The sequence below is a fragment of the Crocuta crocuta genome, unplaced genomic scaffold (assembly GCF_008692635.1).
Source record: "Crocuta crocuta isolate KB4526 unplaced genomic scaffold, BGI_CrCroc_1.0 scaffold26, whole genome shotgun sequence".
Classification (NCBI taxonomy): domain Eukaryota; kingdom Metazoa; phylum Chordata; class Mammalia; order Carnivora; family Hyaenidae; genus Crocuta; species Crocuta crocuta.
Window position 1 is genome coordinate 9,728,893 of NW_027532249.1, and position 18,804 is coordinate 9,747,696.

The window sequence follows — 18,804 nt, forward strand, 5'->3', positions numbered from 1 at the left end:
AGGTTCCCAAGGGAAGAACAATTCAACTGTGAATCATCCCAATCTCTGAATCTGGACTTAAATGATAAAAGACTGCTGCTGGCTCAGATAACAGAAGCAAATGTAAACCCAACCTGAAGAAAGAAATACCTGAGACTTCAAATTATTTCCATAAATATTCATAAACAAAATGTATGGTAAACAATAAAAAACAAATACATAAAGAGGCAAGAAAACTAAACACCAAGAGAAACAAGAGATCACTGAAACAGACCAAATGGAACTTGAGACAGACTTTAATAAACTCTGATTACTGCTTCTTCGGGTAATAAAAGACTGGGAGTTCCAACACAGAACTGAAACCTAAAAAAACAAAAACTAGACTAAACTAAAAATACCAAACAAATTGCTTATTCAAAGATGGATTTAACAGCACACTGGATACACTGAAGGTATTTCAGAAGAAAATATCTAGAATGAAGGGAGACAAAAAGAGTGGCAAATAGAGAAAAGAGGATGAAACACTGAGAATAATGTAACGACTAATGTGCCAGAAAAAGAAGAGGGAAAGACTGAGCAGAAGTCATATTTGATGAAATGGCTGATAATTTTTCAAACCCGAACTAAGAACATAAAATCAAAGCCCATGAAAACTAAGTAGAATAAATAAAAAGAAATCCATGAATAGGCATGTCATAGTAAAATTCTTGAAAACTTAAAACAACCAAAGAAGAATGGAAATGATTACTTTTCAAGATAAAAATAAGGCTGACAGCTTAACTGCTCAATGTAAACAATAGGACAGTGAAGTCTGGCTTGAAAGTACTGCAAGAAAGAAACTGCCAATCTAGAATATCATTTCCAAGAAAAATACTCTTCTAGTATGAAGGTGGAGTAAATATATTTTCAGGTAAAAATGAGATAATGCAACACCAGCAGATGTACACTAGAGGAAATACTAAAGGAACTTCCTCAGATGGAAAATGATCCCAGATGGAAAACCTGAGTTGAAGATTAACAGAATAAATGAGTCAGTCAATCTAAATGAACACTAACTATATAATGTATTGCTAGGCCTAACATACACAATAATGTAGGCACTTAAGTTGAGGGAAAATGGTGTTTACGTGTTCTAAGATCCACCCAGGCCAAAGAGATGGTAAAAAATGCATCATACATACTGAATCTATAATACAATGTCCTCCTCGAAACTGTAGGCACAGATGGCTTCACTGATGACACCTACCATACATTTAAGGAAGAAATAATGACACTCTCACACAATATCCAGAAAATATACGATGACACTCTCACACAAGATTCGGAAAATAAACCAAGACTTAGGAACTACTTCTCTCAGTTACTTTAGTGAGGCATACATGACCTAGATACCAAACCTAAAAAGAATGTTTAAGAAAGTGCAGGCAACCTTGACTCATTAATGTAGATGAAAAAATTCCAAAGAAAATATTAGCAAAAGAAAACTGTCAATACATAAAAGAAGTTATGCATCATGATAAAACTGGGTTTACTCCAGTGATAAAAGACTGGCTGAATGAACATTCAGAAAATTAATGGTCTGTAAAATTCAGCACATTAAAAAAAGAAAGGAAAAACATCACATATTACCTCAATAGATGATGAAATCTAATGTCAATCCATAATAAGTAGAAAATTCTCTTAACTAATGATTAGAAATGAACAGTCTGATAAATATACCTACCAATGAAATTAGGGATTGGGGATGAATTAGGATGATCACTCTCATCATGCCTATTTAACATTTTACTGTAAATCCAAGCCAGTTAAGTAGGGCAGGAAAAATAAAATGCACAACGACTAGGAAGTTAATAAACCTTTTATTATTCCCAGACGTTAATGTGCATATATTTTGAAATTCCAAAGAATGTATAAACAGAATTGGAAATTAAGGAAGTTAGGAAAGATGCTGGCCACAATGTCAATAAACACAAGTGAACTGAATTTCTATAACCAACAAAAAAATTTTAAAGGATGTTGTTTACAATGGCATACAAATTATCAATTACCTAGACATTATGCTAAGTGAAATAAGTCAGACAAATACATATACTCTATTATGTCACTTAAATGTAGAATCTGAAATATTTTCATTCATTCAAATATACCCAATATATGGAAATATATTTTATTATATTACAGGTATAAGTGACAGGGTACATGATATTTATGTATGTATGTACATATGTATCTATGTATTTAGAGAACGTGCACGCATGTGAGTAGGAGAGGAAGGCGAGGAGGAGGAGGAGGAAGGAGGGAGGGGATGGGGGGAGAGAAAGAGGGAGGGAGGGAGAGAGGGAGGGAGGGAATCCTAAGCAAGTTCCATGCTCAGTGCAGAGCCTACATGGGGCTTGACTCCATGACCCCTACGAACTGAGCTAAATCAAGAGACAGAGGCTCAACCCACGGAGCCACCCAGGAGCCCAGGGGTACATGATTTTTAAAAATCTTTCTGACTTAACATTTTTTTAGTTTTATTTATTTTTTTATTGAAATATAGTTGACATACAGTATTATATTACTTTCAAGTGTACAACATAGTGACCCAATATTTGCATATATCAGGGAGTAATCACCATCACAATAAATCTCGCTACCATCACTTACCATACAATGTTCCACATATTAACTACATCCCCCAAAACTATAGATTGTATCCTCATATTTTATTTTATATAACCGTAAGTCTGCACCCTTTAACCCCTTTCCTCTATTTTGCCCATCCCCTTAAACAGCTAAGACTTCTTTTTACTGAGGTGAAATTCATTTCAAATAAAATCAACCATTTTAAGTATACAATTCATTGGCATTTAGTATATTCACATTGTTGTGCAATTATTATATCTATATAGTTTCTTTTAAATGTGTAACTATTTTTAAAAGAATTACTAAAATTTTCCTTCTGATACCCTGGAATGCTAAATAAAATAAGAATCAATTAAAATAAACTATTTAAATATTTGGAATATAGGGGCGCCTGGGTGGCTTAGTCAGTTGAGCATCCGACTTCGGTTCACGTCATGATCTCACAGTTCGTGGGTTCAAGCCCTGTGTCGGGCTCTGTGCTGACAGCTAGCTCAGAGCCTGGAACCTGCTTCACATTCTGTGTCTCCCTCTCTCTCTGACCCTCCCCTGCTCACGCTGTCTCTCTCTCAGCAATAAATAAAAACATAAAAAATTTTAAAAAAATAAATATTTTGGAATACAAAGCAACAGCCCAATTACCACACATTTTAATAGATTCATATACTAAAAGACAATTTAGTGGACTGGAAAGAAGGCAGTATGTGCTTTCTTGGATGTCTAAATGAGTCCCATGCAACAACATGAGTGCACCTTAAAGACCTAGGGCAAAGTTACCATAGTGTAAAATAACAACAGTGATGGTATATTTTGTTGCTTGTGTGTCTCAACATAATAAGCAAACTCAAAAGTATTTAGCAACAGAGAGGGGCACCTGGGTGGCTCATTCAGTTAAGCTTCTGACTTCAGCTCAGGTCATAATCTCATGGTTTGTGGGCTGGAGCCCTACGTCAGGCTCTGTGCTGATAGCTCAGAGCCTGGAGCCTGCTTCTGAGTCTGTGTCCCTCTCTCTCTGCCCCTCCCTTACTCACAGACTTTCTCTCAAAAACAAATAAACATTAAAAAAATAAAATAAAAAAAGAAGAAACAGTGATCTGACATTGCCTTCATAACAAGCGGACACTCAGAAGATGTATTTATTTTTAAAAAATTAAGAGTGTCTATGAAAGATTTGAAGAAATGAAATGGTCCTTCAGTATGGCTAGTTTGAACATATTAACATAATAATCATTTTGATCCTACTGATGATGATTTAAGAAATTTTAAAAATAAACCTTTTCCAAATTCTTCCCAGGATTTTGAGAAAACAAGGGGAGTAGGAAGCACCAGGAATCTGTCTTCCCTTCCAGACAACAAATGTACTGGCAGAATCCGTCCGATGTAACTGTCTGGAACTCTGAAAGTTACTGAAGACTAAAATAGTAAGTAACAGTGAATTCTGATCAATTTCAGCTCTTAGAACAGAAGTAGCTACTCATTCCCCACCTCCCAGCCCCATGGAAGGCTGTATGTCCTTGGAGCAGTCTAAACATAGTTTACTGGAGCCAGAGTAGGCAAAAAGGACCCAATCCCTCTGAATACTGGGGATTGGTGCTGTGATTGCTGCCTTTGATCACAGAGGAGCAGACAAAAATGCAGATAGCCATTGTTCCTGCATCAGTCCACACTTTGCAAGCCCCTCATTCTCCAGTTTAAGTAATATCCAAGACACTTAAAGGGTGAGAACTCTTTCCTTCTCTTCATTTTCTTTTTTCCTTTTAGGGAACCAGACATTAAAGGACATTCATAAATATTTGCACATACGGGGAAAATTAGAAAGTGACCACACATGCCCAGGGAAAGGATCAGAAAAAGACATGACAACACTTTAAGTTTATACCTAAGGCCGATCTGTGACAGTAACAACTGAAAAAATAAACAAAAATAAAACTCAGCAAACTCTGGGTGAAACAAAGAATATGCATTCCAAACCTACCACAGAATTAGATCCAAATGTCTAGTTTTAACCAAAAAAACCCCCACAAGGCAAAGAATCAGCAAAGTATGGGTCATTCAAAGGAATAAAAACAAAAACAAATGTTACTGAAAAACACCTGATGGCAAATATACTAGACAAGGATTTAAAAAACACCGGTCTTACAGATGCTCAAAGAACTGAATAATATGTGGAGAAAATCCAGAAAGTGATGTATGAATAAAATGGAAATATTGATAAAGAAATAGAAAACCTAACAAGAAACCAAAAACAAATTCTGGAGCTAAAACAATGACGAAGTGAAAATTTCATTACAAGTATTCAAAGGCAGATTCGAGCAGGAATTAGTAAATTTGAACATAATGGATATTAGAATCTGAGGAACAGAAAGGAGAAAGCATTGAATAAACGTGAACAGAAACTAAGTGTCCTCTCTCTCACCAGAGGAAGAGAGAATACTTCGAAGAATGGTCGAAAATTTCCCAAGTTTGAGGAAAGCTACAAATGTATATACTGAAGATGCTCAAGGGATTCCAAGTAAAACGAATTCAAAGATACACCAAGACACACTATAATCAAACCTTCAAAAGACAAAGAGAATACAAAAGAGAATATGGAGAATAACAAGAAAAAAGTGAATCATTACATAGAAAGGATCCTCAGTAAGCCAAACAAATTTCTCATTAGAAAGTCTCCCTTTTTATTTTTCTCTTTGTATGCGATTAGGCTTTTCTCCCCAACCCTTTTCTTTTTTTCTAGGGTTACTTCAACAAACAAATCAAAAGCATACCTGGTGGAAGGTCCACTCCATCACTACAAACAAGGAAGAGCTTTGCAGAGGACTGACCAGTGGGATAGAGCGGCCAAAATGCAACAACAGATAGCACGCAACACACACCAAAAACACTTCCTGAAGGGCCAGACCCTGGACAGTGTATGACCCCTTTTTAACATAGTAGTAGTCACAGGTGCAGAACACCTAACAAGCTATTAAAACACATGAAAGACAGATACTTAGCCAAAATGATGAAATGAAAGAATTCTCCCTAAAAGGAAACGCAAGAAGAAATGACAACCAGAGAATTGCTCAAAACAGATATAAACAATGTATCTAAACATTAGAAAGTAAGATTAATAGTTGGGTTTGAAAAAAGCATAGAAGACAACAGAATCTATTGTTGCAGAAATCAAACACCTAAGAAATAGTCACAATGAACTAAGAAACGCTATAAATGAGATGCAAAATAAACTAGATACACTGACATCGAGGACAGAAGCAGCAAAGGAGAGAATAGGTGAAATAGAAAATAAAATTATGGAAAAAGATGAACCTGAAAAAAAGAGGGAAGGACCACAGGGAGATAATTAGAGAGCTAAGTGATTCCATGAAACAAAACAATATCCGTATCATATGAGTTCCAGAAGAGGAGCGGGAGAAGGTTTATTTAAGCAAATTACAGCTGAGAATTTCCCTAATCCAGAGAAGGAAACAGGCATCCAAATCCAAGAGACACGGAGAACTCTTTTCAAAATCAACTGAAAACAGGTCAACGCCATGATATATAGTGAAAATGGCAAAATACAAAGATAAAGAGAGAATTCTAAAAGCAGCTAGGGACAAATAGGCCTTAACCTACAAGCGCAGACACATAAGGGTAGTTGCAGACCTCTCCAGTGAAAAAGGCAGGCCACAAGGGAATGGCAGGAAATATTCAATGTGCTGAATAAGAAAAATATGCAACCAAGAATCCTTTATCCAGCAAGGAGAGATAAAGGTCTTCCCAGAAAAAAACTAGAGGAGTTCATGGCCACTAAACGAGCTCTGTAGGAGATCTTAACGGGAGTTCTGTGAGTGGAAAGAAGCAAAGACTACAAAGGACCAGAGATATCACCACAAACATGAAACCTATAGATAACACAATGGCACTAAGTCTGTATCTTTCAATAATCACTCTGAATGTAAACGGACTAAATGTCCCCATCAAAAGACACAGGATATCAGAATGGATAAATAAACAAGATCCATCTATGTGCTGCATATAAGAGACTCATTTTAGGCCTGAGGATACATGAAGATTGAAAGTGAGAGGACGGAGAACCACCTATGAGCCACGCAGGAGCCCCAGACAAACTAGATTTTAAAACAGACTATAAGAAATGAAGAAGAGCACTCTATCATAATTAAGGGGTCTATGCATCAGGAAGAGCTAACATTTGTAAATGTTTATGCCCTCAACATAAAGTAGTCAAATACATAATTAATCACAAACATAACTAAATGTATAGATAATAATATTGTGACCACAGGGAACTTTAATACTCCACTTACAGTGATGGACAGATCATGTAGGCAGAGAATCAACAAGGAAACAATGGCTCTGAATGACACATTGGACCACGTCGACTTACCAGATATATTCAGAACATTACATTCAGAACACATTCTTCTCAAGTGCACATGGAATATTCTCCAAAACAGATCACATATAGTGTCACAAAACAGTTCTCAACAAGCACAAAAAGACTGAGATCATACCATGCATATTTTCAAATCACAACACCATGAAACTTGAAATCAGCCACAGAAAAAATCTGTAAAGTCGCAAAAATACGGAGATTAAAGAACTAAAGAATGAATGGGTTAACCAGGGAATTAAAAAAGAAATTAAAAAATACATGGAAGCCAATGAAAATGAAAACACAATAGTCCAAATACTTTGGGATTTAGAAAGGTAGTTTTTAATAGGAATTCAAAAAGAAAAGAGAGAGGACCCAAATAGATAACATCATCAATGTAAGAGGAGAGGTCACAACCAATACCAAAGAAATACAAACAATTTTAAGAGACTATTATGAAAAATTATTTGCCAGCAAACTGAACAATCTGGAAGAAATGGGAACACATATTACCAAAACTCAAATGGGAAGAAATACAAAATTTGAACAGGTCTACAGCCAGCAAAGAAATTGAATCAGTTATCAAACATCTCCCAACATAGAAGAGTCCTGGGCCAGATGGGTTCCCAGGGGAATTCTACCATATTTTTTTTTTAATGTTTTATTTATTTCTAGGAGAGAGAGAGAGACAGCGTGAGCAGGGGAGGGTCAGAGAGAGAGGGAGTCGCAGACTCTGAAACAGGCTCCAGGCTCTGAGCTGGCAGTCAGCACAGAGCCCGACGCGGGGCTCGAACCCACGAACCGCGAGATCATGACCTAAGCGAAAGTCGGACGCTTAACCGACTAAGCCACCCAGGCGCCCCTCTACCAGACATTTAAAGCAGAGTTAATACTTATTCTTCTTAAATGATTCTAAAAAACAGAAATGGAAAGAAAGCTTTCAAATTCAATCTATGAAGCCAGCATTACCTTGATTGTAAAACCAGACAAACACCTCAATAAAAAGAAGGATTACAGACCAATATCCTTGATGAACATGGATGCGAAAATTCTCAAGGAGCACCTGGGTGACTGAGTTGGTTAAGTGTACAATATCAGTTCAGGTCATATCTCACATGGGTTTGAGCCCTGTATCGGGCTCTGTGCTCACAACTCAAAGCCTAGAGCCTGCTTCTGATTCTGTGTCTGTCTCATTCTCTGCCCTCCCCCATTCATGCTTTGAGATTCTCTCTCAAAAATAAATAAATATTAAAAAAATTTTTTTAATTCTCAACAAGTTACTAGTAAATCAAATTGAATAGTACATTAAGAGAATTATTCTCACTATGATCAAATCGGATTTATTCCTGGACTGCAGGACTGGTTCAACATTCATATATCCAACAATGTGCACATTAACAAAAGAAAGGACAAGAACCCTATGATCTTCTCAACAGATGCAGAAAAAGCAATGGACAAAATATAGCATCTTTTCTTAACAAAAACCCTTAAAAAAGTAGGGATAGAAGGAACATACCTTAACATCATAAAAACAATATATGAAAGGCCCACAGATAAGAATCATCCTCAATGGAGAACAAGAAAGCACTTTCCCCTGAGATGAGGAACACAACGGGATGTCTACTCTCATCACTGTTGTTTGACAGTTTTGGAAGTCCTAGCCTCAGCAGACAACAAAATGAAATAAAAGGTACCCAAATTGGCAAAGGAGATGTCAAACTTTCACTATTCCAAAATGACATGATACTTACTCTACGTGGAAAATCCAAAAGACTCCACCAAAAGACTGTTAGAGCTGGTACATGAATTCAAAAAAGTCGCAGGATATAAAATCAAAGTACCAAAATCAGTTTCATTTTTATTCACCAATAATGAAGCAACAGAAAAAGATATTAGGTAATTGAGCCCATTTACAATTGCATCAAAAAATGTAAAATACCTAGGAATAAACCTAACCAAAGATGTAAAAGATGTATACTCTATAAACTATAGAAAGCTTATGGAAGAAATTGAAGAAGACACAAAGAAATGGAAAAACATTCCATGCTCATGGATTAGAAGAACAAATATTGTTAAAATGTCAATACTAGCCAAAGCCATCTACACATTCAATGCAATCCCTATCAAAATAACACCAATAATCTTCTCAGAGCTAGAACAAACAATCCTAAAATTTGTATGGAACCACAAAAGACCCCGAATAGTCAAAGTAATGTTGAAAAAGAAAACCAAAGTGGAAGGCATTACAAGCTCAGACTTTAACTGGTATTACAAAGCTATAATCATCAAGATAGTATGGTATTGGCACACAAACAGACACATAGATCATTGCAATAGAATAGAGAACCCAGAAACAGACTCACAAAAATATGGCCAAATATATGACAAAGCAGGACAGAATATTCAATGGAAAAAAACTCTCTTTAGTAAGTGGTGCTAGGAGAACTGGGCAGTGACATGTGGAAGAATGAAACTGGACTACTTTCTTATACCATACACAAAAATAAATCCAAAATGGATGAAAGACCTAAATGTGTGACAGGAAACCATAAAAATCCTAGAGAAGAAAACAGGCAACAACCTTTTTGACCTCAGCTGCAACAACCTCTTACTTGACATGTCTCCAGAGTCACAGTACACAAAAGCAAAAATGAACCACTGAGACGTCATCAAGATAAAGAGGCTTCTGCACAGCAAAGGAAACAATCAACAAAACTAAAAGGCAACCAATGGAAGGGGAAAAGGTATTTGCAAATGACATATTGGATAAAGGGTTAGTGTCCAAAATCTATAAAGAACTTACCAAGCTCAACATCCAAAAAAACACAAATAATTCAGTGAAGACATGGGCAAAAGATGTGAATAGACACTTTTCCAAAGAAGACATCCAGATGGCACACAGACACAAGAGAAGATGCTCAACATCACGCATTATGAAGGAAATACAAATCAAAACCACCTCACACCTGTCAGAGTGGCTAAGATTAACTCAGGAAACAACAGATGTTGGCAAGTATGTGGAGAAAGGGGAACACTTTGGCACTGCTGGTGGTGCAGCCACTCTGGAAAACATGGGAAGGTTCCTCAGAAAATTCAAAACTAGAACCACCTATTGCACTACTAGGAATTTATCCAAAGGATACAAAAACGCTGATTCAAAGGAGCACATGCACATCAATGTTTACAGCAGCACTACCAACAATAGTCAAATTATGGAAAGAGCCCAAATGTCCATCAACTGATGAATGGATTAAGATGTGGTGTATATGTATGTACACACACACTGGAAAACTATCTAGTGATGAAAAAAAATGAAATCTTGCCATGTACAACAATGTGGATGGAACCGTAGGATATTACACTAAGCAAAATAAGTCACTGAAAGACAGGTATCACATGATTTCACTCATAGGTAAATTGGGGAAACTTAAAAGATGATCATGGGGAAGGAAAGAGACTCTTAAATACAGAGAACTGAGGATTAATGGGGGTGAGGGGGTTAAAGGTGTGGAAAATGGGTGATGGGCATTAAGAAGGGCACTTGTTGGGATGAGCACTTGTTGGGGTGTTATATGTAAGTGATCGATCAAGACTATACTGTATTTTAACTAACTTGAGAATAAAATATATTAAAAAAATTTTCACATTTCACAGCAGAGGTCCAGAGCACAGGAGCAACAATTCAAGTGAATTCAATTCAAAGTAACTGAGTGAAACTGTAAAAAACCTAGTTCAGTTACCTATTTTGCTTCATACCTTTTAAGTTTTGAACTATAGAAATCTATACATTATAAAGTGCTCTGGCAAAATAATGTAAGTTTTTCTGATCATAGTTTTGAAAGCTAATATAACTATCACAACACTCTTCCCCCAAACCATTTTACAAAGCTTACAAACAAAATACACATTTTCTCAAAATAATTCCTGAAAAAAATTAAAACACTAACATTTTCTTTTCAATCATAAATTACTTTTTCCAAGCTGAACCATGAAGGCTGAAATCACTTTATAACAAATTATACATAAAAATATGAAATGACTTGAGAAGTACCTGAAGTAGAAGCAGCCATCTTCTCTGTCATTATCTTTTATTTTATTACAACTAAATGTTTCTGCCTAGAAAGGAAGTAGGAGAGAAGGAGGGGAGGGAGAAATCAGGATGAAACCTTTATATTTTCACTAAATGTAAATACAGATCACATATGGATTTATAAATACAAACACACAGAGCTATATATCTTTACAATGTATTAAGATTCAATAATGAGATTAGTCATGGTGACAATCATTACAAAAATTTTTTAATGTTTATTTGAGAGAGAGAGAGAGAGAGAGAAAGGAAGGAGCAGAGAAAGAGAGAAGGAGACAGAATCCGAAGCAGGCTCCAGCCTCTCAGCTGTCAGCACAAAGCCCAATGCAGGGCTCAGACCTACAAACTGTGAGATCATGACCTCAGCCAAAGTCGGATACTTAACCAACTGAGCCATCCAGGTGTCCCTGTGACATACCATTTAAAAGGTACACAGTAGATCTCTGTGGGGATGACATGGTATTAGCAGCCTGATGGGACTGACAGTATAAATTATGAATTCTGATATACTCATATACATACATATATANCTTACATTAAATTACATATAATTTTAAGTTAAACATTGAGTTAATTTTAACTTCTAAAAATGCTTCCCAGAACTTACATTTGCTGGTGGTCGGTTCCCACTGTTAGACAGCTGCCACATTTTCATGGAAATACGTGCTGGATTAATATTTTTGATGATACTGTCATCTTCAGAAATAACAGTAATCATAAAATCTGTCATGGTGAATATTAAACAATTATTTCCTAGTCCATTTAATGGATTTGGTTAAATAACTGTATGTCTTACAGTGTACATTTTTTTAAAATGTTAATAATGAAACTCTGAAGTAAACAAAACCATTCTGTAATCCGCATTCCCCAATAATCTGTCTATAAAAAATGTACAAATCATGACAGACAACTCTAATGCTAAATCTCCTCCAGAAATCTAACACATACATCTTTACTATTATTAATCTTTTGCCTTATTTTCACAATCTACCATGCTAGAAGTTCTACCATGCAAGACCAAAAAGGTTAGACTGTGGATACTCAGCAACACAGAATTAAGGCAACTGGTCATAAATCATGTGCTTTACGTATTCTGAGAATACAGCGTTTCTTTTATGATTTTCAATAGCATACAGTAGTAAACTATTATTACATACAGTGTTCCCCTTTTATCATTCACGTGGCAGCCATATGATAGATGTAATTTTTTTAAAGTTTACTTTGAAAGAGAGAGAGAAAGACAAAGAGAGAGTGCGCACGCACACATACAAACATGAGAATGCAGAAGAGGCAGAAAAGGAGGGGCAGGGCAGGGAGAGAGAATCTTAAGTGGGCTCTGGACCAGCAGCTTAGAGCCCAACATGGGGCTGGAACCCACAAACCGTGAGATCATGACCTGAGCTGAAACCAAGAGTCAGACGCTCTACCGACTCAGCCACCCAAGCACCCCTGATGGATATAATTTTTTAATGACAGGAAATAGGTCTTCCCTCCTGAAACAGATTTAAAATTTGGAGTACAAAGACTATGTATATATGTAACAATTATTAAAAGTTATTAATATTCTAATCTAAACTTTTTGGTTTGCTTGTTTCTACTGCTTATAACTATGTAAAGGAATTCATCCTTCAAGAAGACAGAGGTTCTCAAGAAAATCATCCATATAAAATCAATACATTTCCTATTGAAAACAGGAAGACTACACTGGAATTATCTGCTTACATAAGTGTCTTCTACATTAGAACTCATTGGAAACTGTTGTAATCATTACTGAAATTAAGAGCCCAATACAGTGCCTGGACATTGTAGACATTTAGGAAATGTTTTTTGTTCTGAAATATTTAATCATAATTTCTGATGTTTTCATCCAATTAAACAATCCTGGTTCTATATGGATGAAAGTGACATTACCATCTATTTAATAAAGCCGCCATAGTTCCTGCCATCTTTCTTTTGCAGAACTTCACAATCCAGTGAATGAACAAACACAAACTTTATTACCAGAGGCTCTCAGTTTATGTATAAACTTTCAGCTCTTTCTTGACCATTAAAGGAATGTATAATGCAGAGATGAAAGAAGATATAGTTAAATCAAACACTTTCTTTAACATTTAAAATGATATGCAGGCTTGTTTTTTTTCATGCTTATTATCTAGAATAATTTATTCCACTAATGCACAAAGCAATTATCATTACAAATTTACTTAAAATTTGTGACTTACTCACCAGTGAAAATACTCCCTGCTAAAAATGAAGCATCTTTGTCATATTTAATATTGAGACGAATAGGTTTTTCAGGGTCCGGAAGAATCATTAATTTAATTATAGGTCCTTCTATGTTATTTTTGTTATAAATGGCTCTAACCTGCATCACATGTTCTCCTCTAACACGAGGGAGAAAAAGGGAGACAAAGAGTTCTAATTACATTATAGTTATAGCTTAAAACTTAAGACAACTTATACAAAGTTTATTTACAAAACCTCTCTACTCCTGTTCAGTTCCATCTTCTACCTAACACTAAATAGAAGACTAATTACTACTCTTAACTTCAGCAAGGAATAAGAAAACGTAATCTCTAAATGACTAATAACTATGAAACTTTTAGTTCTTACCTAGGGGCATAAACACCCAACACTCCCAAATTAGCCCTGCCCCTTTCATCTGTTTTATGTTGTTGGTTTGAAGGAGTGAGCTAAAAACAAAACAAAACAAAAACGGTTAATTGGAAAACTCTAGAGATCAAATTCTTTTCCCCATTACAATGTTCTTCTCCTCCATTACTATTTAAAAATTTTTATTTGCACACACTTCTAAAATCTTTGATTTCCTAATCTGAACTAGAAATAATGTAATATGCAATTATATAACCAAAAGGACAACTCCTCATCTTGATCAATTAAACTATAATTTAATTATTTCAGTTTTAAGTTGCTGAATTCAATGTTCACTGCTTCAAAAGCAATGATATTTCAAATGAAATTTGGTTATACAAGCACTGAAAGCACAATCCAAAAAGGGGGTTGAAGAGGTAGGGTGGGGGAATGGCACAGGTGAAATAAACATAAATATACAGTTAAGTCAAGGCATCAAGATACCATGTCCACTGTTACTTCAGCTTTCTCTTAACATTTACTCAAATGTGCTCCTTAGACCTCTGTTGCAACACTACCTTCTTAGTGACAACCAAGCTTTCACTTTCAAATGAATTAAAATCAGTAGAACTAATCATTGGTTAAAAAAATCTTTCAGCCTTCTACAAATGCTTCTGTGAAACTAGACTAATATTTGTGGTAGAAAATAATCAGTTTAACTATCCTAGATGCAAATGTTGACAACAAAAGTGAATTTGTAAACTATTGTAGCAGAATATCAGACTTTCCTAAATCCTCATTTTCATTTTTGCTTAATGGAACCTAAAAATCAGATGATAGATACATGCAAAAAAGCAAGGAATTAGGCAAAAATGAGAAGGAATAATCAAAATGACAGGATAAAATCCTTTATTTTACTTAACCCATTTACCCTCTGATCCATTATCTCTCAACCCATCTTTCTCAAAGTATTTCTTCCATCTGGGTCCTAAATTCTTGTTGCTAAACCCGAGAAGCATGTCTTCTATTTCAGGCTGAATAGCAGCAATACCATAGTCTTTCTTAAAAGGCATTAAGACCTCTGACCCTGATTATTCTTCTATGAAAACAAGTCTATGTGGATCACAAGCCATTCTTGGCATTTTAATCTCTCATATGACTTTTAAGATAAATGTGTCAGTTCCTGAAAATCTGTCAGTTCTTATTGAGCTAATGGATTAATTTTAAGACAACTGAACATTTACATAATCTCAACTATTTTAAGATGCTAAAATTATAAAAATGTTTGTAGAAGGATACTTAAGCCTGGCTGAAGACAACCCCAGGAATTGTCTGTGTTGCCTGGTAACAAACTGACTGGGACAAATTAATTGACTTCATTAGGAGGGACTATGTCAAAATACAAATTTGCAAGGGACTAGCAGCTTCTCCCATTTCCCCTCACAGAAGGGCCTCCAACTCTGTACCAGGCACCTCACGTCCCCCCTAGAACCTAAGTAGCTGGCTATTCCAGGGCTCATGTAAACAGGTGATACCTAATCTAGGACTTCTTGGTATCAAGCACTCTGTGCCCCCAAACATTATAAGGCCATATTCGTGCCTGCCCCACACCCTAGAATACAACTCAGTATATACGTCTAGCAGCTATGCACAGGCCCTGGTAGCTCTCCATAAGGTATGGAGGGCAGGTACTCACATGATGCTTTTTGATTACCCTTAGCTTGTTAAGTTTCCCAAGTAGTGCATATTCCTTAATCCATACTGCAGGTCATATCTGCCTTTACTCACTTTCTCAGTGTCATCTATTCATTCTAATCTTAAACCCAAATACAGATTAGCAGTCAAAGACTCCTAACTGTAGACTATTGCCCCTTATTACACTGCTTGCAAAATATAAAGTTTACTTCCTCAAAATAATTATGAAAAATCTTTAAGTTGAAAACTGAGCAATAAGCAAGGTTATATAAACTATATTTTTAAAAATGTGACATCTAATAACATTATCACAGCAATGAAACCCTTAAAAATGAAAAATTTTAAGTAGATGAAAATTACATAAGGACTTTTTTTAAATGTTACGTAAAGATGTTTAAGGAGACAAAAATTATGGAAGGATGTAAGGAAGTTTTAAAACTTACCTTTAAATTGTTAGGTTTCACAAGACTTATTTTGACCTGTGGTACAGGTGCTGGATTGTCCCACTGATCACAAAGTTGAACAATGAGAGGATTCTGTAATTCTCTTCCATTAATCACTGGAATGGACTAAAACAGGTATAAGTATTTTCAAAAGCAATAAAACATATGTGCCAAACAATATAATTACTATTGTACACTTATAAAATGATCACTTAATTTATCTCAGTTCTAGACACAAATGTCTTCATCTATTAAAATAAACTTCTGAGGGGCACCTGGATAGCTCAGTCGGTTAAGTGTCCGACTTCGGCTCAAGTCATGATCTCACGATTAGTGAGTTCAAGCCCCATGTCGGGCTCTGTGCTGACAGCTAGCTCAGAGCCTGAAGCCTGCTTCAGATCTTGTATCTCCCTCTCTCTCTGACCCTCCTCTGCTCATGCTGTCTGTCTCTCTCTCTCTCTCAGAAATAAATAAAAAAAATTTTAAAAATTAAAAAAAAAAACAAAAAACCTTGTATGGAACCAGACAAGACATAACCAAAGTAATGTTGAAAAAGATAACCAAGCTAGAGGTATAATGCCAAATTTCAAATTGTATTACGAAGCTATAACCATCAAGACAGTACAGTACTGGCACAAAAAACATATAGATATAGATCAATGGAACGAACAGAGAACCCAGAAAGAAACCCATAAACTTATGGTCGACTAATCTTTGACAAAGCAGGAAAGAGTATCCAATGGAAAAAAGACAGCCTCTTTAGCAAATGGTGCTGGGAGAACTGGACAGCGACATGCAGAAGAACGAAACTGGACCACTTTCTTACACCATATACAAAAATAAATCCAAAATGGATGAAAGACCTAAATGTGAGACAGGATATAATCAAAATCCAGAGGAGAAAACAGGCAACAACCTCTCTGACCTTGGCCACAGCAACTACTTACTAGACATGTCACCAAAGGCAAGGGAAACCAAAGCAAAAACGGAACTATTGGGACCTCATCAAGGTAAAAAGCTTCTACAAAGGAAAGGAAACAATCAACAAAACTAAAAAGCAACTGATGGAATGAGAAAAGATACTCGTAAATGATGTGGCAGATAAACGATTAGTATCCAAAATCTATAAAGAACTTACTGAACTCAACACCCCAAAAAACAAATTAATCCAGTGAAGAAATGGGCAAAAGACATGAATACACTTTTCCAAAGAAGGCATCCAGATGGCTAACAGACACTTGAAAAGATGTTCAACATCACTCATCATCAGGGAAATACAAATCAAAACTACAATGAGATACCACCTCACACCTGTCAGAATGGCTCAAATAAACAACTCAGCAAAGAACAGATATTGGTGAGGATGTGGAGAAAGGGGGACACTTTTGCCCTGTTCGTGGGAATGCAAACTGATCCAGCCACTTGAGAAAACAGTACTGAGGTTCCTCAAAAAATTAAAAATACAACTAATCTATGACCCAGCAATTGCACTACTTGGTATTTACCCAAAGAATATAAAAATGATGATTCTAAGGGGCACATGCACTCAATGGTTATAGCAGCACTAACAACAATAGCCAAAATATGGAAAGAGCCCAAATGCCCATCGACTGATGAAAAAAGATGCAGTACACATATATAATGGAATATTACTTGGTGATCAGAAAGAATGAAATCTTGCCATGTGCAACAATGTGAATAAAGCTAGAGTGTATTATGCTAAAAGAAATAAGTTAATCAGAGAAAAGACAAATATATTATTTCATTTGTGTGGAATTTAAGAAGCAAAACAAATGAACACGGGGGAAGGGAAGGAAAAATAAGATAAAAAGAGAGAGGGAGACAAACAGTAAGAGACTCTTAAATACAGAGAACGGAGGGTTGCTGGAGGGGAGGTGGGTGAGGGTACAGCTAAGTGGGTGATGGGAATTAAGGAGGGCACTTGTTGGAATGAACGCTAGGTATTACATGTAAGTGACGAATCACTGGATTCTACTCCTGAAACCAATACTACACTGTATTAACTGACTTGAGTTTAAATACATTTTTTAAAAAAGAATTAGGAAATTTTAGAATACCAGATATTCAATGATTACTTTTACAGCCTTATCTACATATAACCATTTCTCTAACATAATGAGAAATCAGGTGTTTTTTTTAAAGCTTCTGGATTTTTAAGGTATCTGCAAATTAATCTTCTAAAAAAACTTTTGAGTTAAGCTGTCATTATTTTTTACATTCCCTGACACAAAGCCATATAAAAATATGAACATGTCAAGATTTTTTCCACTTCAAAGGTCAACAATTATTTCATAATGTCATCAACCAACAAATCCTTTACTGACTTCATTAGGTGCAAAGTGTATTAATTTATGTAGTATAAATTCTCCCAAATAAAAATAAATGCACTGCTTTACAGTAAAACTCCTCAATCAACACATTACAAAAAGTTTTTTAGAGCTCACTGTCATCACCTGTTTATCTCTTATTTTAAATTCACAAACCAAAAAGAGCAATCTCAAACTAGAGCACAGATAATGTATAGTTTTCTTAGATGATGTACTCAAACTTTAAGGGTATAATTGCATCCATAATCATGGTGACATAGCTCATCTTCCTTTAGAGAAGTATGTAAGCTGTCATTCCAACAGGATGAGCCCTGCTAGACCACACTGAAAATGAAAATCTCAACATTTTAAAATCAGAATTCTAACCATTTAGTAAAACTCAAGAGATTTAACAGAAATTTGCAAAATTTGTAGTTAAGATTTAACTATTTTTAAAGGAAGGTATACCAATGTTTTTATGTGTATAATGACTTGATATCTGCTATGCTTTTTCAAACTCCAGAGAAAATATTTTAAGACCATAAGATAGAACAATGAAAATTAGGAAAAAAAACAGTAACTGTTGAAACTGGGGTTCATTATGCTATTTTCACTTGCACACGTTTGAAAATTTCTGTAATAAATTTTTTAAGGTGTGATTACACTATTCAAAATTTGTTT

At 35.5% G+C, this 18,804-nt stretch overlaps 1 protein-coding gene across 3 annotated transcripts in view; it reads right to left on the reverse strand.

Moving 5' to 3' along the window:
• SMCHD1 (structural maintenance of chromosomes flexible hinge domain containing 1) overlaps positions 1-18,804 on the reverse strand; it is a 141,649-nt gene that overhangs the window by 46,786 nt on the left and 76,059 nt on the right. For 2 of the 3 annotated variants that reach the window (XM_077778159.1, XM_077778160.1), the window contains exons 30-34: positions 15,797-15,922; positions 13,680-13,759; positions 13,293-13,450; positions 11,674-11,789; positions 11,028-11,092 (exon numbers count right to left, since the gene is read on the reverse strand). In XM_077778159.1, the coding sequence (XP_077634285.1) occupies positions 11,028-11,092; positions 11,674-11,789; positions 13,293-13,450; positions 13,680-13,759; positions 15,797-15,922 (545 nt within the window). The remainder of the gene's footprint in view (positions 1-11,027; positions 11,093-11,673; positions 11,790-13,292; positions 13,451-13,679; positions 13,760-15,796; positions 15,923-18,804) is intronic. The other variant, XM_077778161.1, reaches the window with a different exon arrangement.